The sequence below is a fragment of the Dicentrarchus labrax genome, unplaced genomic scaffold (assembly GCF_905237075.1).
Source record: "Dicentrarchus labrax unplaced genomic scaffold, dlabrax2021, whole genome shotgun sequence".
In the NCBI taxonomy this organism is placed as follows: Eukaryota; Metazoa; Chordata; class Actinopteri; family Moronidae; genus Dicentrarchus; species Dicentrarchus labrax.
In genome coordinates, this window is record NW_026136719.1 from 19343219 (window position 1) to 19368625 (window position 25407).

Genomic DNA, 25407 nt, shown 5'->3' on the forward strand with positions numbered 1-25407 from the left:
GAGTCATAGTGGCACTTGGTGGAGCGAAAAGAAGATAAGCAGAGAGGATGAAGACGGACTACAAGATGTGAATCACTGCAGGGAACGTACGTACGTTTGCAAATGACACATCACAAGCTGTGGCGTTACCCTGGGAAAGAGAGTCAGCCTGAAGTGAAGACATGCACAGAGATGATGGGTGTGGAGACTGAGCAGAACCACACAAAAGCCGTATCATGCACAAAAGCAGAGCTTTAGCACACACACACGCCAGACAGATGAAAAAGAAAGATGTCCATTGTAGTCAGAGGACAGAGAGAGAAGAGAGAGAGGAAGGGAGTGAGTGATGTTATGAGTGAGATGAGTGAGTCCAGACTCCATCAGCAAACAGATGTTCAGCCCAGCATATATTTAGGCTGTGATTCTGTCACTGTAAACACATATTGTTTCCTTATGGAAACTGATATCGCTCATGTTCATCTATTTAAAGGCTTTGTAATCTCCTACAATTTCACAACTGTACCACACCACAAAAAAGAAATCAACACGCTGACCCCTCACCTCCTTGACTCTCTATTTTCCGCATGCATCATTTTTTCCCTCTGAGGAGAGGAGAGGAGACTGACAACGGGAGAGGAAGAATACATGAAGCTTGGAGAGCAAGGTTGTAATAGATGATGACCTGGTGAGCTTTCGGGGGGTCTGATGGGTGTTTAAGGGGCCAGGGTCAGGAGTGCATCTAGGGTTAGAGTTGAAGTACAAAGCCACGATGAAACCAGAGGATGCTGAGGGGTCAAAGGGCACACAGCAGCAGGAACAGTTCCTAGTGCAGCAGACACAAACTGTCCATGTTGCAAAGTATGGGCACTAGACCAATAACTCAAGTAACACAAGTCAAAGTGAATTCATGCTGGAGAATGGGGTAAACTACTATTGGTATGGCAGAAGAAAAGAAAATAAGTGACTCTAACAGCGGTGTGTAAAGTGGACCACTTCACTTCCGACTGCAGCAGCTTACAGGTACTTACAGGTGTTAAGTCTAGTAATGATAGGATCGTTTCCAGGCCAGTGAGCAGCGGTCTCCCTAGACCTTTGCTGCATGATGGAGCTCTCACAATGAAAATCCGACATAGCAAAAATAAAAAAGGCCCACAGTCTATTTTTACACTGTGTACAATGTGAACGCAGCACACAAACACCAAGTGATTGGAGTGTATCTATTGTGGAAGCTTCTAGGATCTGGTTCTTGTGTCATAAAAGCGAGAGTCTCTGTGTCTCTATCTACAGCTCCTCTCTTGTACGAAACTGTACATACCATAAAAAGCCCCCCCTCTCCAAACAGACTAAAGACTAGCTAGCAGCCCCGGGACGCGGCACCATTCACACTTTAAAATAACCAGCAAAGAGCTATTTAAACAGGACCAGGTTTCAGCCCCCTCATAAAACAAATACACACAGGAATAATTATATCGACACAGCAACCTGGCAGGGGAAAAAAAAAAGAAAAAGAAAAACACCTCTCCATGGGGGGTACCGCGACGCTACGCCAAAGAGTGGTGGCGGTGTTGAGGGGTGGTGTGTGGAAATGGTGGGAGGGAAAAGGAAAAAGGGGGGAGGAAGAAAAACAGGTCCCACAGAGCTACCGTGCAGGCGCCAGCAAAGACAGCAAGGGTGGAAAGGGGGGGCGAAAGACCCTGGTGAAACTCTCAACAGATGCGTGAAGCCCTTGTCAGCATTCCTGCTAGGTAACGCAAGGTCAGGAGCAAGCAGGAAGACAATATGAGGACTATTTGGGCTCCCTGAGCGCCAGATGTGTTTTAATAAGACGGCTGCCCTCCTAGCTAATAAGGTCAGCCTCTGGCTCCAGCCAGACGAGCAAACAAGTAGACTCTTGGCAGGAATTCAGCTCCAGCTTGGCACAGCCTCCCTCCCTGCTTCCTGCCTCGCTCTCTCACTCACTCGCTCACTCTCTCTCTCACAATCTAAGAGAGATCGAGGCAGACAGACTCTTTCTCTCTCTTTCTGTGCGTGTGTGTATGACTCAGTCCGTCTCATACACCCGCCTTTTATTAGACACTTCCCTTTTTCTGCAAGGGGAGTGGGAGAACTACTGCCTAAAAACTGGAACCTTTGAAAACATCTGTGCTTGGATCATGCACTAACACGCACACACCCACACGCACACACCCATACACACACACACACACACACACACACACACACACACACACACACACACACAGATACACACACAAATATAAACACACACTTTGTACCTACTTCGCCTGCTACACAGTTCACATCACTGACTATGTGATGTTAATAGATAAGTAATGAAAAACTAAGATTAGTTATAAAAATAATCATTGGACCAATAAATCCTACTCCTCTAGAGGGAAAAATAAAGAAGTGGCATCGGCGCCAGAAAAGACTGGCTTGCTCTGCACTGAAGGGGAGACAGAGGAGGTGAAGAATGCGGAGGAGGAGGAAGATTAAGAGTTGAGAATGAGAATGAAGGAGGAAGAAACCAAGAAAGACAAAGATAGAGAGATCAAGAGTGAGAAAGAAGACTCTTGGCAGCTTTGGTTGAGGTTCTGTTTACACAAACTCCCTGCCAGTTGCTTACTGGGTACAAAAAGAAAGTCATTGTCGAGCGAGTCCAAACATTGTCTGGCATTTAAACTTGCTAAATTGTCCAATAAAATTGTTGAGAGATCCAAAAGTTACTAGAACTGCCGTTCCTCCCTAAAATAACTTTCTAATGCTATCAGCATATTTGAAACATGGGGATGCATGTCACTGAGCAGAACCCAGGTGTCACAGGAAGCAGTGGAGGAAATGTGATGAGGGGATATTACAGGCAAAGTGCTGGTTAATTTAACTTCTAATAAATACAGAGACACACAAACAAACTCACACTCACAAATTGTTTACTCAATTCTACTCTTAAAGTAGGAAAAAACTTTTTTACACTATTATGTTCACATTAAGTGTAGATAAACTCACAGTACAACACACACACACACACACACACACACACACACTATCCTCCAGGCTCTCTCTCTCTGTGATCCTCTGAGGTAAAGTTGACGTCATCCTCGACACGAAATCAGCCCTTCAAAGACAGACCCTCTCCTAATGGTGCCTGCAGTCTTCAAATATTTACCTCAGGGCTTGGCCATGCCAGATACCACACACACAGGAACTCTGCTCGTCCATACACATGGCCCCCACTCTCACCTATACCTCCTATTCACACACACACACACACACCACAGCTTTACACACATGATCAGTCAGTGGCTTAATGAAAAATCCAGATGACATTTTTTTTTACATTTAGCTTCATTTGGCAGACACTTTCATTCAAAGAAACTTACATCTAGGAAACAATTTGGGAATTCAGGGTCTTGCCCAAGGACACACTGACATGTGGAGCCAGGGATCAAACCCACTACAATTAATGGCAACTCCTGAAAAACATTTATTCAGCTTATGTAGCCCTGATCTTTACATAAAATATATCGCATTTCCAGTCTGGATGGACCATTTAGGTGCCTTGTAACAAATTACAAAACAAGTGAACTCAACATTTCTGGCTGGTGTACTAGATTAGTGGTGAGACAAATGATTAATATTGTTATATCATGGTACAGGTCAAGAGGTGTTTCTTGCCTTTACTGCAGACATTTGGCATACATCCTCTATTCAATGCTGCTGTACACTGTATTATATTTTTTTTTCTATAAAGCTCTATAAAACAGAAAGCACCTCATAATGCAGTGATTTATGATTCTGCAAAAATTGTTTTGCCTATTTTGGTTATCTTTCAATGTTGTGATAGTATGATATAATGAATTAGCCTGTGATTCCCAGCCCTACACTGTGTGCCCATGAGAGTCTATTTGTCCGCGTTTGTCGGACATAAGGTTGCACAGAAGACCATCATCCATCACCGCATTAGAAAAGGTTTCTGTTCCAGAGGTTAGACCTTCCTGTTTTAATGCTAGCAGACAGGGAACATTTGGCTAGGTGTAATTTGAGATGACCTCGTCACAGCATGCTCGAGGTCACAAGGTCAGCAGGCCTTATCGTTCAGCAGCAGGCCCTGTTTCTGCTCCACACTGACTCTGTCACTCACACGCACACACACACGTACATACTCACACACACTCGAAACACAAATGTGTCTGTGTTCCCACGGTTGCAGCAGGTCTTTGGGTTGATGCATAGCAGCTTGTAAAGCAGGGCTGTCAGTCAGTTTTAACAGCCTATCACAGAGATCCAACAGGACCACAGCCATCCATACACGCTCAGGCAACCGACCACCTCAGCAACACTCCATAAAAGCAGTTCAGATGCACACTGACTCAGCCAAGTGCAGCAAAACAACAGAGAAACATGGCTTTGATCTACACTGACAGATACTCACACTCAAGATGCACAAAAATGCTCTCATGTGTGTGCAAATGAACAAAAAGCTCATACTGTCTGTCTTCCTCACACAATCACAGGCTTGTACACAAAATCCTGAACGACTCAGACACCTGTGGAGCTGTGCAGTGTGGGAGCCCGTCCAAGGTCTGCTATCAGTCCAACACTGAGGACACATGTTTCATATTGAGTGGACGTCAAACAGCATCTGATCACTCCTTGGCCAGCGTCAGTCTGTCTGAGGCTCTGGTTTGTAGAAATTGCTGTGCTTACCGCTCTCCTCAGGCAAACCAACAGGTGGACAACGATTGGCTTACAAAAACCCCATCTGGCCTGGCCAAACACAAAGTGTTATCATATACAGGCAGAGGACAGTGAGGACATGGGTAATGAGATCTATATGTAATTCCCTAAAGTAAGGGTCTCAAACTGCCCATTTCCATCCCTCCATCCCCCTCCCTCCGCCCAAATCATATACAATTAAAATAAATACACAATTTTACTTTTCTAGCTTAAAAAACATGTATGGTAAAAGACTGCTATGATATCTGATGAATCTCACAGACAATAGTTCATTTCATAGGGTTCAATATATAGTATATTGAAAACTATAGTGGCAATGAATATTTTTAATATTTCAATCAGGGCCATGTCCACTGTTTTTCTTTCTTTCTTTGGGTTGGGCAAACTAAGAGGAGTTATATTCTACAATTAAAAACTTACAGATGGTGGGAATCCTATGAGCAGAGACCTGTATTTTTAGATTTTTAAATTTGACTAGTTTTAGGCTGACAAAATAATGAATAAATAAAGACTTCAGCCCATTTTATTCCTTGCCGTATATACACTTAATTGAATAAATAATATAAAGCATCATTAATTAAATAAAAAATTTTGCAAACCATCTTGTGACAGTAAGTATTTCTAATATTTTGGCTACAGCCTGTTTGAATGTATGGCCATATGCTTCAGTATATAGAATAGCATTTGAAGGTGGACACAAGAGCACTTAAGATAATAAGTCTAGCAGAAGTACATTTGTGTGTCAACTGAGTCTAAATAAATATTCATTAGTGTGCTGCTAAGCTACCTGACCTGTGACCCACTCACTTCCTCTCCTGCGAGGGTATCAAGGAGCAGAGCTGCAAGCGGATATGAAGCCTAATAAAGAATTCTCTATTCTTTGCCTGTCTCCTCTTTTTGTCCTTTCTGTTTGATGTGTAGCTTGTCTGCATTTGAAGTGGTTTTCAAAAAGACATGCATGCAGTAGCAGAGAGGGGATGTCACACAGAAAGGTCTCCCCAAACATCACAGGAATAATAAGTGTTGATTGTGATAGCACTTTCAATTAATGAACTGAGATAGCTCCTGTTACTATGGGAACCAGCAGAAAGGTTGCATACTATAGTTGTTTAGACTCTTTAAAGTTATAGATGACATGATCTATCCAAAAAAGCTAAAGCTATTGTTTTTTTCTTTTCAATCACAGTGTAGGTTTGTATGAGGTATTACACTGTTGATTAAAGCAAACACTTGTTGGTGTGTCACAAGTCCACTACCAACAAAGCATCATTTCATTTATTTACATAATTTAATTCAGGATACAAATCTTAGTTATTACTACAGGCTATCCTACGACTACCAAAAGATGCCTCGGCTAACCGCTGGTAGACTATTTTCACAAATTATAAATTTTTTTTAATAATTGTTTTTTGTTGTAATTAAACAAATGTATAATTTGGACATCTTGGAAACAGTTGTTACTATAATCAGCTGAAACACCTGGTATTTATTCCTGGAACTGTTTCTTGAAATCTTTCTACTCATGATGATGACCCAAAGCTGGAAACTGCAACTGGAGTGACTCTGTTCTTCTAGATATCAGTGGCTCTCCTGGCATTTGTACATTAGCAACACTGAAAACTACAAGGACTACTGTATTATCATGATCAATTCATAACCGAATGCTACATACTTTCGCATATTTATCCAGCAACAGATAAAAGTATCAAACCCATACTGCAAGAAAGCTGGTAAGCTGCTACATCTCCAGGATCTTCAACATACCAGTCTCATACCCTTAACAGACTCTTACAGGCTTACACAACACAGATAACATTCAGTGGTGTGTCACTGACCTGAAGGCACAACAGGCAGTAGGAATGACTTATGTTGCTTTAGAGGAAATAAGGATCAGTGCCAAAGCACAATGGCACCGACAGCCTCCACGATTAGTCATACATACATGCACAGATTACTCATACATATACACACCAACACAAGGACGTCTTCTCCCTCCATAGTTTATATATGGGTTTAGTTTGACTTCAGTCCACATTAGTGACCTTCTGTCAGCATTACTGCCATGTTGAATGACTGTCACCAAACTGGAAAAGTCACTAGTGACAATAGACAGAGGTTAGGAGACAGGGTGAGAATGAAACAGAGATACTACAGCAGAAACAGTGAGCAAGTGCTCGAATAAACACGATAGTGAGAGAAAGAGACCTGGGGGATATAAAGATGGGTGAACTGGAGGGTAGAAAAGATTTAAATAAACAGTCCACAGAGAAGAGTAAGGAGGTATAAAAAACATGAAACAAAAAGGAGGAAAGGGGAGAATAAGGAACATGTGTGTGTTTTTGTTGAGATGAACAATTAGTCATGCTGTAACACATGCATACAGTCACAAAAATACACACAGGGATGTCATAAACTGTTTCACTATACAACACACACACACACACACACACACACACACACGCACATGCAGTACCACGCAAACCCTTTCATCCTCGGCCGAAGGTTTATCACGGCGAGCAGTAACCTTTAAGAATTCTAAATGAATAAAATATACAGATCTGGGAACAGGCTGACTCAGATATTCATACTGTCATGAGGCCTCACAGTCGATCTTTAATATTTATCAGTTACAGATTTTACCTCTGATAGACTCAACAGACAGAAAGTAAGACACAGTATGCATATGCACACATGAACAAGTTGCCCCTGCATCAAAATGTTATCATAAAAATATAAATATCTAAATGTGATGCAATGCTACAAATGCTACAGTTAATAGAAGGTAGTTTAGTGGCAGGACTAATTGGTAAAACATTAGTTGGATTGACATTTTAAACTTGATACAAACGTGATTCGACATTTCTTTGGATACTGGATGAAAACATGACAGAGAACAGGAAGGCAACTGGAAATATTTGAATTACATTTGATTTTGTGGTTTCTGAAATATCAAAACTGAAAGTAAACAAAACAAACAGAGCAAGTCTGACAAATTAGATTAAAACTGCTGATTCCAAGTTCAAGCTAAACTTCTGTACCAGACAATATATTGAACGTTATTCCAACTTCACACACTCAGGCTCAAAACACACCCATTCACTTTACCATGTCTCGCTATCTGTTTCATCTGATTTATAGGAGAGACAAATACCAGGAATTGACCAGAGAGAGAGAGAGCGAGGGATGGTAGATAAACTGAGGCTGATGTGTGGAGAGGGAGGTCAAGAGTTATCACCCTTGGTGACCTGAAACAATGTGACAGGACTTGTCATCACCTTGGCAAACAGAGAGCTTGAATCACAGCGAGAGAGGGAAAGGCGATGCACAGACATCAAAACCCAACCAAACTTTATTTCATAAATCATCTGCCTTGTGTGCGCATTGCAAAGTTGTGCATGCTTATGTATGTGCTCCTCTGCATGTGTGTATGCTGCAGAGATCCTTCTCTTTTCCAGTATGTGAGACAAAGTGCTGGTCATATGGTTGTGTTCAGAAGACCCCCACCAGAATGGACACATCCTCAGTCTTTAAAGCCCCCTCTTGAGGTGTGAGATCATGTCTGCACCAGGGATGTTGCAAACAGAATAGAGAAGCATGCAAAAACCAGTGTGTGTGTGTGTGTGTGTGTGTGTGTGTGTGTGTGTGTGTGTGTGTGTGTGTGTGCGCGTGTGTGTATACGTGCGAGTGAGTGTGCATATGTATGTAAGCATGTGTGTGAAGCAGATGGGAGGAAAGAAAGAAATTAGAGAGGGGTAAAAGGAGAGTAGCGACAGAAAGTCTGCAAGAGCATGTGTGTGTGTCTGTGTGTGTGTGTGTGTGTGTGTGTGTTGGACTGAGGGGGCTGTGAGGGGTTAGGGGGAGGTAGAAGGGAGAGGAGAGGGGGAGTAGTGTGGTTAGGCATCCAGAGTCAGTGAACATTTTTCTGGCAGGCCCTCTCTATGCTCCTGGCTGCTTGCCCGGCTCTGAAGCAAACTTAAACAAACTCCTGTTGCAGCCATCTGCTGGGCCCGCGGGATAAATCACAGCACTGCTCCGCTCTGTACTGCTCAGCCGCACCACTATCAGGTTACTGTGTTAGTGGCCTCACACACACACACACACTCACTCACTCTTAGGCATGCACACACAGAGCAACGCGTCAGCCTGGAGCCAGGGCCTGCCATGGGGCTCACACCACCAGGAGAGGCCAGCAACATGTGGCCCCACTAATACCACAGGGAGAGATGAAGAGGGAGGGGGAGAAGAGAGAGAGAAAAAAAGGGGAGAAAGGGGGGAAGGGGGGGAAGGGGAGGGGGGGGTTGTGGACGGAGAAAGAAAGAGGCGGATTGAGGCGATGGGGGGACAGGGGAGAGAAGGAGAGAGATGGACAGAGGACAGAGCTGAGAGAAGAAGAAAGAGAAAAAAAGGGGAGAGAGGAGAAGACCTCTGACACCTAACTCCAGCCAAGAGCTATTTTTATAGCCCCCTGTAGAAGAGAAGAACATAAAAACCATCCAGAACCTCTCTCGCCTCTGTGGGCTTTCATAACAACTGAAGCATTTTATAACGGGGGCTCTTTTTGAGGAGGAAACACAGGATTTTAACATCTCATTCTTCTCTCTCTGTAATTTTTATGATGAATTATCTTCAAACATAAAACTATTGTTGCCAATAAATCTCGATACAACACTGTATTGTTGTCATATACGTCAGTCAGTAACTGGACAGCTGTACTTCAAGAGTCTAGAGATCATCTGTGACAGGTTAAATCTACTCTACTGGCTTACCACTCCGGCTACTCCACTGTGGCCTGAGGCGGCACTCTGCACATTAACCGTGACTAGCACGTTGGTCCACATTGCACACAACTCTTGAACATGTGGGAAATGCCACTGACCAAGTTGGCAGGTCATATGTTAGCATACTGCTAGCCTCATAGCCTTTGGATTAGATTAGGCATACTCTCAGTAAGTCGTAGACATAACCAGCAGTGGTAAACAGCCACATGAAATCTATATTAATAACATTTCAACAGTGCGCATGGCATACTTGAAAGGGATAGCAGGCAAGAAGTACCAAATAAATAATGACAGGCCTTCGGGAAGTATCTGTGGTATCTATCGGTCACACAGATGGAGAAACTGTATCGGTTTATTTCTGACTCATAGGATGGTCATGTCAGTGTGGGAGACTCTCACCCATGGAAACTATTCACAAAGTCTCTGTAACTCCCGACTATGTCTGTGAGTTTGTCTTATGTGTGTTTCTAGGGCACATCACCTTTTATTTAAAATCTGAAAATTTGTTCTAACGTAATTAATATTTTAAGTGCAATGACCTGTTTGAATTAAAAATGTAGTCTTAAAACGCAGCAGACCGTTTTTGACGAAGTTTCCCTTGTGGTCCAGCAGAGGGCGCTCCACTATCAGATTGACCTATGACATGCCCTACTGACCTGTCAGTGAACAAAGCTAGTAATGTTGTTTATTACGAAAATGAAGGACACTAAAAATGATGAAGCAAACCCGTCCTGAGTGGATAATTGAGTCACCAAAGCATCTGAGAAGCAGTGTGTTTCTTTCGACTTTGTACAAAGCAGCTTTATTACTCAGAAATGACAACTCACTTGCTAACATTAGCTTGCCACCGGCATGAGCCAGCAGAGCCGAGGCACCAAAGACTAGCAGAGCAACGTCAAGTGTGCAACCTCGTCGGACTGCTACTATTCTGCACACTCAGCGTCAGCAGGACCCTTGCCAAAAGCTCACAAAAAATGTCATCACCGATAAGATACCAAAATTTATATGCAAAGATATGCGGATATGTGTCCGATTGGTGTGGTAAGAGCGATGTTCTTAACCTTTAGGATAATCTTTACGTTATGTTTTCCAGTGTGGTGGCATACCGTTGTGTTTAGAGATTTCTTTTTTTTTATTCATTCAAAGAAATTACGTGTCCTTTGAAATTCATTCAAACTCGATTATTTGAAAAAGTGACAACCCTAGACCACTCATGGCACAAGAGCGTGGCTCCACTGAAGTCTCCACCACCAGGTTAACATTAAGTTCCCTCTAAGAAACTTTTTTTGGTTGTACGATACTCTGGATTACAAAAGGAAACTGGATCACAACCCAAACTAAGGCTTTACCAAGGGTCAAATCATGGCAAGACCCTTGGTATGCCAGAGGAGCCAGCTTTTCAAACAGGTAACACCTAATGATATGACAGCAATTAGTGTATGTCATAGTGTAAATGCCACCATTGTGTGGTTACATAATACTAAATGTGTCAGGGCTACTGTATAGTCTGTGAACTGCATTCTTCAAGAGGTATCAAGGGAGGCTCAGTCCAAAACTCCCTCTCTGTCTCCTTCTTCCCAGCTGTCCTGTAGCTGGCAGGACAAGCTGAGTATGTGAGACACCAGGTGGCTGGACGGCATGTGGGGGGGTGTGGGGGTGGGGGGTCAGGGCCAGGACTTGGGGGATGCTGACAGGAGGAGGGAGTAATTCAAGGAGGGAATGTCTTCTTCAGCCAAAATAAACTCCCCGAAGATCACCAGTAATGCTAATCATTATCTCTCCTCTGGTTGGCTGACAGAAAGAGGGTGAAGCTTTCTAGAGGCTGGTTGGTCGGAGCCAGTGGTTGTCTTGTGTGCTGTGAGTATAGGGTGTGTGGGTATATTTAGTCCACAAAAGGGGGCTATTTTGGCTCCAGCTGACATCTGAAGTTGTCTTGACAGCAGGGTGAGAGTGTCTTCCCTCTCTTCACCCTATTAGAAGTATCAGTAAAACCGAGGGCGAACAGGAGGGCAGGAGGAGGATGCAAGAGCAAAGTGAAACAAAGTGGCAAATGAAGAGGAAGAGCCAAAGAACGAAGAATCACATTCACACAGACTTTTAGCAACTTGGGGGGGGGTTAAAGGAGCAAGACTAATGAGTAGCACTTAATAACAATGAATAATATCCAGTCAGCTGAAAGCATAAGTTACATGTTAAATGTCTGGCAAGGAAATAGGTCGCTATTAGCTACTGTGCTGCCACATACTCCAGCTGTGTCCAGGTGCAGAGCCACACACACACACACACGCGCACACACACACACACACACACACACACACACAGCTGTGGTACAATACAGCTGCATTTGAGAGCACGAGCGCAAACACCTGCCAGTGCTCCCAACCACCTGGCAGACACACATGTGCACAAACACATTCACGTTCACACACACTTGCAGCTGTTCCGTATGTGAATCATAATCAAAGATTACATGCTGTATGTGTGTATGTAAGTGTAGTCTGTGAATGTATGCATTTTTATACGTGACTGTGGGTGAATGTTATCGCCAGAGGGCAAGTGGCAGAGGGCGTGGAGCTATAGTTACATTACACTCTGTCTGTATAATTACCACAGTCAAACCAGGTTTACTACTGTAAAACTCAAAATCCAGGGCAGTACAGCAAGGCGGCCTTTACAACATCACCACTCTTCCACACTGGCCTCTTGCCACGTCATGCCAGATTCCAGTGTGGCAACACGGAAGAATTTACAACAAAGAAGATGTACAGTATAGACATTTCCATGACCTATAACTTCAGGGTGAAGCATGTGGACTGGCCTAAAAACATGTAGTTGGTACAAAAAAAGGACATTGATTAAAAAGAAAAAAGTTTAATTTAACACAGTTACACCAACACATAAGACCTTAACTCACCATAACATCCATTTTCACTAATGTCCTGATTTAAAGGACCTATGTGTAGGATTTAGTGGTACCTAGCGGTGAAGACCACTAGTGTCTATATTTGACGACCTGGGAATGAGAACGGGCTGTAAAGTGTGTAGGAGAAACTATGGTGGTCGCAAAACTCACGAAAAATGTGAAAGGCCCTATCTGCAGCCAGTGTTTGGTTTGTCTGTTCTAGGCTACTGTAGAAAACATGGTGGACTCCATGGACGGTAACCTGTGGCATCTGTAGATAAAAACAGCTCATTGTAATGTAACAAAAACACAACAATTCTTATTTTCAGTGATTATACAATAATGAAAACCTACCTATCAGTAATATATTCTACTCCTGCCACTAGATCCTAATAAATGTTACACACAGGACCCTTAAAAAACAAAAACAACTAAACTTCTCTTGTGAAATACAAAATTCACCTTTTCTGCAATGATCTTTAGAGAGTATTAAAGAGTATCAATACCTACTGGTAATGTCAGTTCTTCTCTTTTTAATCCTGGCAGCAATGATTAAATTAATCCTTCATGTAAAAACATTTTAAAAACTTGATTGTGCGTTTGGTTGATCGACATTTGGATTTTTTGGCTGCCGAGCAGGAAACCCAAATCCAAGCTTAAAAATATCTTTTTAGAAACCTGTGGGTAAAATGACTATGTCCATGTTGTACAGTCCACAAAACCCTCCTTCGTTGTGCTGGTAGTTATTTTCTATATATGGGTCTGGTTCCAAACTGTAACTGTCTTTGGTTGCCCCATAATGAAAAGTGGAGTGACAATGGGGGAATGGGAGTGGGAAATGAGTAGAGCAGAAGTGATTAAGTCAACACCATACCAGTGTGGCACGCTGCCTAGTCCTCACAAGAGTTAAGAAAGAAGGGAGAGAAGCAGATCAATGAAAACTGTATGAAAGAGAAGACAATGGCCAAAAAGATCAAGATAAAGTTCAATGAAAGAGAAACAGCTCAACATTTGTCTCCTGTGCACCAGGAAACACCACTTAGGACCCTGATGACAGGCCACATCACACTCACACTGTACTCCCACTAACATGACTTAGTTCTCACACAAGCCCAGCTTAACAGTTCACACATAGTTTACTGAACTGTGTCCCCAGCCTGGCCCATTGAATACACATGTTTTGGTGCCAAATGGGCACCCAAGAAAACACTTCTGAAAACAGTTCACAGCAGGGTCCATGGTTTGAGGGGTTTAGAAGGACACTGTCCTCTCTGTTCCCCTTTCACCCTGTCCACTCAAGTGGATTTGGACATTTTTATTTTAATGGAGGAAAGATTGCCAGGCACAATTAATGATATGTAATGAACGATATTTGTTTCACTGACATTGAAGACACATTTTTTTCTGATTTTAAAAACCTATTTACATGTTTAAACCATATAATTTAGTCTGTAACATCCACAACTAAAGGCAAGGCTGTAACTATGTATTCCTGCCATTCACTGGCTTACAGCCTACAACATAAACTGATGGCAAACCATTATGTTTTTTTCTTCCTCCAACATGTAGTGGATTCTACGATATCAAAATTGTAAGGAGAATTCCAGTCAGCTAAAATTAATCCCTAACATAGTTTTCATTTGATGACTCTTGAATATGATGCCAAAGTCAAAATGTATCCCCATCAGCCAGATGTCACAGAGGGGGGAAATGCAAGAAAATAAGCCAAAGGTTCCAGCTGCTGCTTTGGATAAGAAGACCAAGATCTCTTCTGAGGTTGGAGCTGGGTAAAGGTATGCTAGGAGGTTGCTGAAGTCACTCCCTTTACTAACAGATAATTAATAATCATAAAGGCGTAAGTTGTGTATCTATTTTTTTTTACCCACCTTCATTCTTTTGAATGAGACCCAGAGATGCTAATACTGGGAGATCCAGCAAGAAAGTTTAGCCTGGCTAAATACATTACCCAGCCAGGTGCTGCACTGGCCAATCAAGCGGGAAAGAGCACATTTTTATTTCAAGTATTACAAATAAAGTGTCCAGAGAAGGAAATCCCCATCATCACATTATGACATTAAATCTGTGAGTAAAGTCTGGGATTTAAGTATTTCTGATGAGTATGGTCACTGCACAAGCTGTTTAAGCCTCACTGGTAGTAGCCGTATGCCCAGTGCATGCATGCTGTCATGAGTGGCACTTGAATGAGTTTTTAGACTACATAGCTGAAAAGGGCAGACAATATGCTCACATAATACTGAAGTGAATTTGTGAAGGCAAAACACTAAGCAGGTGTGTCAGGTCCCTTCCTTCCAATATGACATATGACCTTTGCTGACCCCGTCCCTGAGTGCCGAGCACATATCGATTTCCCCTCTCTGCTTGGCTCTTTAGGGTTAAAAGGTTAGTGTGCCTTCATTTGTCAGCTGCAAGCTAGCTTGGAGGTCTGCACTCAGAAGAGCCCCAAAACCCCAACTTCCTTCTCAGCCCCCCTGCCTCTCCCAATGACATCAATGCCTTTTACCCAAAGCAACAAAAACCAACCTAAAAGCAGCAGTGTCACATGCTTATTCTCCCACAGTTACAGTATAGTGAGCTACCACACCATCATTACTCTTTGCACTTAATGACATTCCTTCTGTACCAACACAGGATGTGAGGAAACTTCTGACGCGGCTTGATTCAATCACTCTCTCCTTCTCTCTTTGGCGCTCCACTGCTTCCTCTCAACAACCATCTGCCAGGGAATTTTAACATTGAAGTGCCTGTTATGATCCTGTTTGGCATATGGTGATCCATTTGGAATGCCAACTTATGAACACAATCAACAGGAGAAACCCTTTTTCTTTTTGGGTAATCAAATATTTGCAGGGATGACAAATCTTTAAAGTTCATCTCCAGTTTCCCAATTGCATAACAAATTCTCACCTGATTGCCAGTGTGTTCAATCTCTGCCAGACAATTGCTCTCTGTCTGTCTGTCTGTCTGTCCGCATTTCATGCATTGAAATCAAACTACATAAAAGGGCAGACTCCAGCCATCTGAGTGTAAAAAAACCTGATTAATAGCTGTCTAACTACTGATGTCTAATTTTTGTAACAAAACTGAAGGAAGGAAATAATTTGCATTTAAAATTCAGTTGACTAAAACTGTGTGTAATAATGTAAGTCTAAATGTCTACATAATGAAGGTGTGTCTCTTCTAATTAAAATCCAGTTAGAAAGTCATGTTGAAAACTAGCTAAACTAAGTACATTTACTGCAACCAATTAACACCAACAGACTACAGGCCTATCACGCTGGGTTGATTCGGGTCAGGCTTTGGCTTTTTTTTATAGACCATGCTCGGGTCAGACTCGGGCCCATTTAACTTCTCTCCTTTCATTGTGCCCATATATGTGCAGACGCAAGTACAGTGACACTGGGAGTGAGTTGTCTAACTCAAAGTTGTCTGAGTTGTCAAAAAAAAAAGCTAAGCAACCCTGGGAGGTCAGTCATATACGCATTTTCAGCACAGCAGAAAAGTTATTTTTATCTGTGTGATATCTTCCCAGTGTAAAGTATATGGGCTGAGGAGCCTGAGGGAGAAACACTAACACAAAGCAAACCAGAAAGTGAGAAAGCTTTGTCCCGAAACAAACTGCATGGTGTACTGCTCGGGTGTAAAAAAAGAGTCCATCTGGTGCTCTTCAGTTTGGATATCCTACTAGTTTAGAACTGTTGGAGGAATCTGAGGCACTAAAGAGGGTGGTGATTTAAAAAGCCGTTAATATCTCATGACTATAAACTCATAGTAACAGTTAAAAAAACATGCCTGTGCATTTCAGCCACGCAGACCTTCATCAGGGCAAATACAAAATGGTTGCTTTTGAGATGTTTCTTATACCTGTTGGGAAGTAGTCACATGATCAATATGGACCAGTAAGTAGTCACATGATCAATATGGACAGGTAAGTAGTCACATGATTTGTGTAGACAGGTTAAGGGTTAGGGTTAGTCACATGACAAACCACGTTCAGCAAAGGAAACCACACATCGAATATATGTCACAATGTCAGAATAAAACAGTAATATAGAAACAGAGAATAATATAAACAAACATCTTAAACCCTCCATTTCACTTTTTAGTACATCCAGGCAAGAAGACACAGCTGTAGGCCAGGTACAGCAGAGAGCCAAGGGACAGGTGCGGGGGCGTCGTGGTGTCTCTCAAACTAGCACTAGCTCAAGTCTTTGCAGGGTTGAGACATAAAAGCGGAAAAAAAGAATGAAACACTGGAACTCCATCTTATCTGTTCCATACAGGATCTGATCTCAGATATTTAGATATAGGCAAGAATGCAGCACTGAGGGATGGTAGTGGGAAGAGGGTGATTAAAGCTTTGAGTGCTAAATCAAAACCCACCTCCAGCAGCTTTGAAATTAAGCCCCTCAAATACCAAAGGATTCCCTGTGAAACGCAAGGCTGTCTGTCAGACTGCACTGCTGGGAGAAGAGAGACGCAGCTGCAGGAACTTTACAGGATACAGGCAATATGAATGGCTTTGACTAAACACACACTCATACACATTGGAACGCATAAGAACAGCTCACATGCCTCAAATTAACACAATTTAAAAGAATCCCCTTTCTTGGTAAAACAGGCTCTGTGGCCAAGATGCTGTAATATTTCCTTCTATGATTAATTGATGAGAACGAGACTTTTTCTTCTGTTTTATTCCCATTAACCCCTTCACCTTCTCTCTTCTTCTTCCAATAATTCATTGAGGATAATCAACTCCCTTTTCAACTTCACATCCAGATTTGATGTGTAATTTTGCCCTTGCTCCTTCTTTCACTACGCTATAAATCTTCCTTGGCGACACTGTCAAGATGCCGGCATGTTTTTCCTGTGACAGCAAATACCTCCTTTACAGGATATGGGCCGTGCAGTGAGAACTCGGTCGATCTTTTAGGCGAGACTCACATGAACACACAATATGCACACATTGCACATGCACAAAAGGAGTGGCATATCAACACACAAAACATGAGCCAATACACACACACACACACACACACACACACACACACACACACACACACACAGTGACTGAATGACTGAACGCCACAGAAACGTGTCTCTGCTCTTCTAACAGGTCAACAATAATCATCCACCCAAAACAGTCACTCAGCAGACCACCATATAAAGATAAACATCCTTGCGTGGATACAGACACATACACCGTATACACACATGTATACATGAGTGTATATGAGTAAGAGAGGCTTAATATGTTTGTGTGTTCTGTATCTATGTGTAATTATATTGTATTTATCTTTGCAAGGCTTGACTAATTATTGATTTACTTGCTGTTTTAGTCCCTGGGGTCCTTGTACAAGCAGAAGACACACTGTTGACTATATAGGGAGACTGGGTTTAGCTTCAATTATATGCATATCAAAGGCATGCAATCAATCACAATCCTTACAATAACAAAGTTATGCTGTGCTGGTATCTAATCAGTGTAAGAATCATATAACTGCGATATCGTGTGTTAATTCAAGAGCCTACGCATTGGAGCATTCCATCATTTCACCATGTTTTTGTTCTTGCTTTTCACATTTTTCTATTCTCCGTGTGTGACAGTTTTGAAAAAGTGACAAAAGTGAATTTATCCAATACCAATTGTATTTTTTTTTAGAAATACTTGAGTGCAGGACCATCCCTGGTGGTCATAAACCTTTATTTGTGATTTCATTGTAAGGATGGGGAACAATATCCATATCTTCTTTTAGTGCAAAAAGACATTCCAACATTCAGCTGCTGCTAATATGACGCTTCAGCAGTCAGAGTTAGTCAAATCAAGAAGATATTTTTCAAAGTCATTGTGTTTTTTTTCCACCACACACACACAGTTTCAGTGCCGAGCTATAGCAGAGGGATAGTAAAAGAAATAGAAATGATGCTGAAAAGACTTTAACTTTGGAAACTTCTCTCTTTCATGCAAATCCATGAGGGAAAGAGGCACAATTCACTGTTAATACACATGGTGCACCTTGAGACACACACGCACATCTTAAAGTGTAGAATGTGTCATTAATTAGGCACAATGGGTTTAGTAAATAAATATGGCCCTCGCTGTGTTGCTCAAAGGCACTTCAGATTAGGAACTGAATTAAGTAGAATTCTAAGTATGACATCCTGCTGCTGTCTCATTAAGCAGAAATATGATTAATATTTAAAAGTGCAAAACTGCAAGCATGCAACATACACAAATCAGCAGACACCTTCATTCACCTCCTATGCTCTGCTGACCTCTAATCGCCGCCCACTGCTCCTATGTATATAATAATGTATGTAATATGATGGGTCAGTTGGGGGTCAGGAGAGGCCAAGTTTCATTTCATGTATGTAAATGGCGTATATATATTGTGAATATGACAATAAAAATACTTTCTTTTTCTTTCTTATCTGCTTTACTGAGAGTGCAAGTGAAAGATCAGCTGACCAGCAGCCCCTCCCCAGACGCTGGCTGTGGTCTATACTTACACACCTGTCAAAGGTCATGTCCAACATACTAATTAAACACATGGCAGCACAACAGAGAACATGAGAACCACCCATCACTTATGTTTGTGTGTATGTGTGTGTGCATGTGTTACATTAAACAGCTACTAGTGTCCAGATCTCATTTCATGGGCTAATTCATATCTCACCAAGCATGGAAAACAGACAGCACAGCATCTTCCACCCTTATAGACTTCACAGGATGAGCATTCATACATGTACAATAATGTTTACACCATAGTGAGCAAGTACAATGACTGAAGAATGAGATCTCATTCAAGCCTTAAACAAAGATTTAATTTGTCTCTGTCTTGGTCTTGGTCTCAGAATTCTAAACATAAATGTATCCCTGCGCTGCAGCTTTTTGTTTTGGGCACAGAGAGAAACTGCTGTGCAATGACTATAATAAAACAGAATACTGTATATGAGCGTCTGTTTATCTTTGCACAGACTCCCCCACCAGGCACACACAGTGCTAAGGGGAACCAGATGGGCACTTCCTCCTGACAGCCCAAACCCCAGCGATGACAGACCCTCTCAAGCATATAGCTGCATGACACTAGAGGACAAAGCACCTGTTCCCCTGCTGCTCTTTCACACCCCCCCTTCCCCACAGAAACACACACTGGCGCTTTCTCAGCCATGAGGTCATTGGCTCGCTCAAGCCAAAACTGGCTCTACCACCTGCAACACTCCCTGCCCAAAATGATCACCCGAAACCCTGCCTGCCCTGACACCCCTCTCATCCAACCCACCCTATAATGCCCCAACCTCAGCTGGCAGAAAGGCAGGTCCCATAATTATACTCTATATCAGGAGCATCCCCTTGAGTTTGGAGACCATAAAAGTAACCAAAACAGTGTTACTCCAAATACTTTAGGGGACAGAGAGAAAATGAGGTGGACAGCTCCAGACAGCTGGTGTGAGTGTGCAACATACTGAGGTTGCAGAGTGTGAATGGCATCCACAGATGTTCTTCCAGTGTCCTGCATGAGCGGACAGTCTGCGTCTGTTTGCATGAGAGAGCTGTTCACAGAGCCAACTGGCCCCTCAGCTCTTCATCAACACATCACCATCTTCATTTGCCCTGCGCTGGTTACCCCTAATAGCCCCACAGCCTTCAACTTCCATTCTTGCTATTGATCATCTGGAAAAGCAGTGTCCTGCTATCAACTTTTTAACAGCAGGAAAGGGATTTTATGTGTTTTGAGGGGAGTGGGAAGAAACCAAACATTGGAGACAGAAAAAGCAAGAAAAAGGCAAGAAAGTGAATGATGACAGAATGATCTCTCTTCAGAGGAAGTGTGTAGATGTACTGTTCTCTGAGCCAGCCCATCTGGACCACCTATGCAAGCATCTTCACTTGTCAGAATCACTCATTACAACATTAACATGCACTACTTTGTCATGAATATGAATAGAATCCATTAAAATGATAAAACACATCACACAATTGCTGTAATGTGCAAAGTCTTTAAACACACATCACTGCCAGATTAGCTAAATATGGTCAGATTTGGAGCCAGAACTACTTTGTGTGACTGTGTGGGGATGGGGGGGGGGGTTATATTGTCCCCTTTGCTATTCAGTTTAGAGGCATCAACAGTGATCAAGGACTTTATCAATGAATAATTATATTTATCTCATTAATTGTGTTTTTTATTGCAGGAGGGTAATGAATTCTACACATCATGAGAATACACTATCAGGACTGTCTGAGCATTTAATTCCACATTAAAAAGTAGGGCAATTCAATGTCAGTCATTGTTTCTTATTGTAGTTGAGTCTTTCTGCCCTGGGGCGTCATGAGCATTTCACCCAAAATCTTGCTTGGGAACAAAGCTAAACTACTATACTAAACTGTCAGATTTAATGTGAGAATAATATAATATTTATAATATTATTCCACATATAGAGACTCTAAACAATCAGTTCAAATTCCTCTACAGGCTTCTTGAGGGACTGGTTACAGAATTATATAGCTGATGTTTTGGGAGGAAAAGTGGTCTATACATCAAGTAAAAGAGGTCTATACATCAAGCAAAAGAGTCTATTTAGTAGGCTGGGCATTTCCTTTGCATTTGTGTTATGATTGTTGTCATTATCAAAATAAATATGGTAAAGGCTTGCTTCAAACTAACTTCCTTGAAAATACTAAAGATTGTCAACATGCTCAAATCAAAACAAACTGTTCAGCGCCGGGTGAGACATACTCAGTCATGCTTGCTCAAATAAACACACTCTCACACACATGCACACAGCAAACACAAGGCTGGCCTTGGCCTTCAGATCCCCATAGTTTTCCTCCTGTGTTTATAGAAGTAAGTTTTGGTGAAACTGTTGTGTCTCATCATTGTTCATCCCAGCTGTGTAAGCCCCCCCACCCCAACTACGCTTTTCAGTCTCCAGCCACACACACAAACACGCATTAATGCTTGAAATCTATTCTTCTGCAAAAAGTAGAATCCAGTACTCCACCGCACAGTAGTTTCAAGGACATTTATGCATTTATGTGAAGCACGGTAAAATTGTCAAAAGAAAAAAAAAAGCAGTATGTGCATCATGATTATTAGCCGGCTGCATTTCTTTAACACAGCAGTTCCATTAGAATGCAAATGTTAAAAAAAAAGTTATTTCCTTGCCATATGGCTCAGAGGTCATATGAGGGCAAACACAGTGTGCACTGTGGGATTGTAGGGGGGATTCAAAGCTGACAGGAGATGACAGCTCATTTTAACCATGTGATAAAATAATATGTTAAATTTGAAGGAAAAAGAAAAAGAAAATTTTCAGCCGTGTCTCTTATCATGCAGTGTGCTTTGGTCTTACCTTATGTCTGAACTGTGGCGAGGTTGATACTGGTTCTTTCCTCTCCCCGTCTGAGGCTCCATGTCCTAGCCTATTCCTGTCCTGCTGCATGCTCTGTCCCACCTGCACCATGGCCTTACATTCCACACAGGAGCCAATCACCAACCTCCTCCCATCATCCACCAGGAGCGTACGTGTGCTCCGAAGTGCATAAAGGAAAACGGGTAGCCTGGCCACAGTAACAGCGCACAGTCTACCAAGCCTGCGCTGCTCCTGCCTGCAGAAGAAACACACAAAAACCTCACAGCTGTACTGGCGGGCCCAAGGGGAGCTGGGTGGCTGGGGGTTGGCACTGGATAAACTAGAGGTAGAAGGGGTGGAGGGACCCAGGCCCTTGCTCTCATGTTGGGCCCACTGGGTGTGTAGATCATGGTAGCACAGGTTACAAGCTGACACCAGGCCTGTGGCGTCAACTGGCTTGGCACGGGGAGCAGGAGGGTGGACTGTGAGAAAGGGGAAGAAAGGCTCCCTCTCCCCACAACGCCCAGGTGGGTTGACATGGAGCTGGTACTCTCTACCTGCAGACAGGTCTGCTCCACACAGGTAACACACCGACATGGAGCTGCCAGGACGAGAGTCCACACCTGTCTGGGAATGGGTTGATCCAGACCCCTCAATGGCCATGGCAGCGTGGTACCTGACCAGGAAGGAGCTGACAGAGGTGATAAGGTCTTCACTGAGGCTGAGTCGATACGCACCCCAGATCTCCTCCAGGATAAAATGGCACTGTGGGCAGCAGTGTACACGGCCATTCCTCACCCCCTGGGCGTTAGGTGGGCAAGGCAACATGTTGATGAAGGGAAAATACATCGCACCACGAGATTTGCCAACACCAGCCTGTGCATATGCCACTCTCATATCTCCTCCACACTCCTGACCACAAAGAAAACAGGCCTCATTGGAAGATCCGGGATCAGTTATGGACTCCATAGGCTCTGGGTGTTTCCCCTCCTGGGGAGTTAGCTGGGAAGGATGGAGGGAACTGTTGGCTTGGTTGAGGGGGACAACATACAGGCGCTGGAGGACAGGCACATCTGCCAGCTGAAAGCTCTGCCACTGCTGCATTAGGGAGGTGTGGCAGCTGCCACACACCAGAGTTGTACCTGCTGGACTGATAGGCACTGCACCCAAAGGAGGGGAGTGAAGCCACAGGAAAGGAAAGAAGGGCTCGCCCTGTTTCCGCTCCTGTTTCTGAACACTGACTTTAAAATGTCCATCACGTCTGAGCCCAGTGCCACAAATATAGCAAACACTCTCCTCCAGACAGGTATCCACAATGTGAAGCGACTGGGCACTCTTTCTTGATGAAAGGTCTCTGGCAGGTCTAAGCAGGGTTCTCGGGCCTGTTTTGCGGTCATACGTGTCTATGTCATCATCACTTGTAATGTTAATCTCATCTTCATCAGAGTTGTCAGAGTTAGGCTCCCTGGAACCAGCTATGTTACATTTAGTGGTGACAGCAGCGGTGCCACCAGATGACAGTGGAGTGTTGGGGTGACCCTCGCCTCTTCCTCGGTACAGCAGCGATGGATGTCTGGACGAAGAACAGCTGCTGTCGGCAACACGCTGAATGTGACGCAGCTCCGCATGTCTGACATTCTCCTCCTCCAGCCATCGCCTGTTGCGCATAATGACCCCGTTGTCCTGCACAGGTGTGTCAGAGAGAGGACTATCATAGCATCGCTGAGGGAATCTCTCCTGGGACTTTGCCAGAGATTCTGATGACTGACAGACATTATTCATAATTTTAGCCCCGCGCCTCGCCGGCAGAACACTCTCCGCTTTTGGCGATCCCTGCGCCCCATAAACACCCACCGGGTAGCGGATTGCCCGCTGTGAATCTGGGCTGTTTTTAACACTGATGACATTGTTTTTCCTGCCAGTGTCTCTTGGCGATTTGCCAGATGCTCTCAGGCACTTGTCTTTGCCCACACCGGCTCTGTCGACCAAATCCATCTCCTGGTCTGACATGTTTTCGTTTTCAGAAAAAGACGAGAAATCAGACTCTGCGCCCCCGTCGTAGTTCTGGCTGCTCACACTGATTCTCCTCTCCAGATCATAAGAAATGTTCCACTCCTGCGGGACCCGCCGAGAGTCGCACTGGTAGGGCCGTTTCAACCAGTACATGCGCTTCTCAATGGGCGTCCTGCTCCGCTCGAAGGAGTTCCACTGCTCCGTCAGAAAGCAGTGGCACACGGCGCACACCAGCGTATGTCCATCCGGGCTCACTTCACACGCACCCGGGGCTGGCTCCTGATTTTGTAGAAACGGGAAAAACGGAACCCTCTCTTTCTGGTATGTAACTTGTAACCTCAGTTCCTTCCCGGGTGTAACTCCGCTTCCACATATGAAACAGTGAACCAGCCCCCCTAATCCATTGCGATCACTCCTGGAAGTGTTACCGTGCAATGGGCTGTCCTCACCGGGCATAGCTGCAGCCATGAGTCGGTGTTTCCGAGATAAGGGTGCAAGTTCCTTGTCACTGGGGGAGTTCATTGTTTTTAAACACCCAGGAGTAGGCTACATGGCATAATGTCAACAGTTAAGTCACGCTGTCCACACTTATCTGCATGTCAGGAAATCATACAATCAATTTTAGTCTAAGTTACTCACTGAGTTATAGGTCCATTGAAACAACAGCGTGCAGCGAAGACAGTAAACCGTTAACTGTTACCTTTTCAAGGACAGGGAGAAATTCTGTCAAAACACGCACGAAACAGCACAGAAGTCTCTAGTCCGCATGTTTGCACTGGAAATCCATAGGTAATGTGACAGAAGAACTTGGGATCACGGGTCGCCTCTCCAGCGAACTTTCCAGCCTGCGCTCTGCAAACTTTGGCTGCCAACTCGCTCACACTGTACACAGCGCAATCCCCAATTCATGGGACCCGCTTCGACACCCCAAAGACAACCTCCACCCCCTGCCATCCCCTTCAGAAATAATTTTGCAGAGATAATGAGCACACACTCCTGCAGTAGCTGCCCATGCGTCCAAGTACTAACCGTGCACAGGATATCCACAGTTTAGCATGCACGGGGGCGTGTGTTTAATAGACAGACTCCCAGCATGTAGGTAAATCATCTGCAAGCAAAAACTTAGAAACTCCTTTTATATCTATCAATATTAGACACTGTTTTGAGTGAGGAGGTATTAATGGTGTAAATGCGTTATTAGTTTTGCTCCACAGATGCACAAAGCTGTATTTGTTTTGTTTTATCTGTATAAAAAATGAATTATGCTTACTTACCTGACACTGAGAGCATGACGTGGTTTCCGTTTGTATGTATTGGCTATTATAAGGTAATTATAAAAAAGTGGTTTGTTTATACAAGACAATTATCTTACTTATCTAATCTTGTCTCTACATAAGGTGTCTGAGCAACATGAGATGAAACTGATAATAAGTCATTAAATTCATGTCTCAGGCAACTCATTTACAGTTCATTCATTTGAACAAATGTAGACTAAGTTAATTACGTTAAAGTGTAAAAACAATCATCAATTGCATAAGCATTTATTACATTATATTTTTTTAGCTGACACTTTTATCCAAAGCCTTTTACAGTAAGTGCATTCAACCTTGTCGATACAACCCA

General features: G+C 43.2%; 1 protein-coding gene across 2 annotated transcripts in view; it reads right to left on the reverse strand.

Moving 5' to 3' along the window:
* gse1b (Gse1 coiled-coil protein b) overlaps positions 1 to 24715 on the reverse strand; it is a 170975-nt gene extending 146260 nt beyond the window's left edge. Inside the window, exon 1 of one of the 2 annotated variants that reach the window (XM_051380423.1) lies at positions 21772 to 24715. In XM_051380423.1, coding sequence (XP_051236383.1) covers positions 21772 to 24306 — 2535 coding nt within the window. In that variant the 5' untranslated portion in view covers positions 24307 to 24715. The remainder of the gene's footprint in view (positions 1 to 21771) is intronic. The other variant, XM_051380422.1, reaches the window with a different exon arrangement.
* Positions 24716 to 25407: the final 692 nt, after the last annotated feature.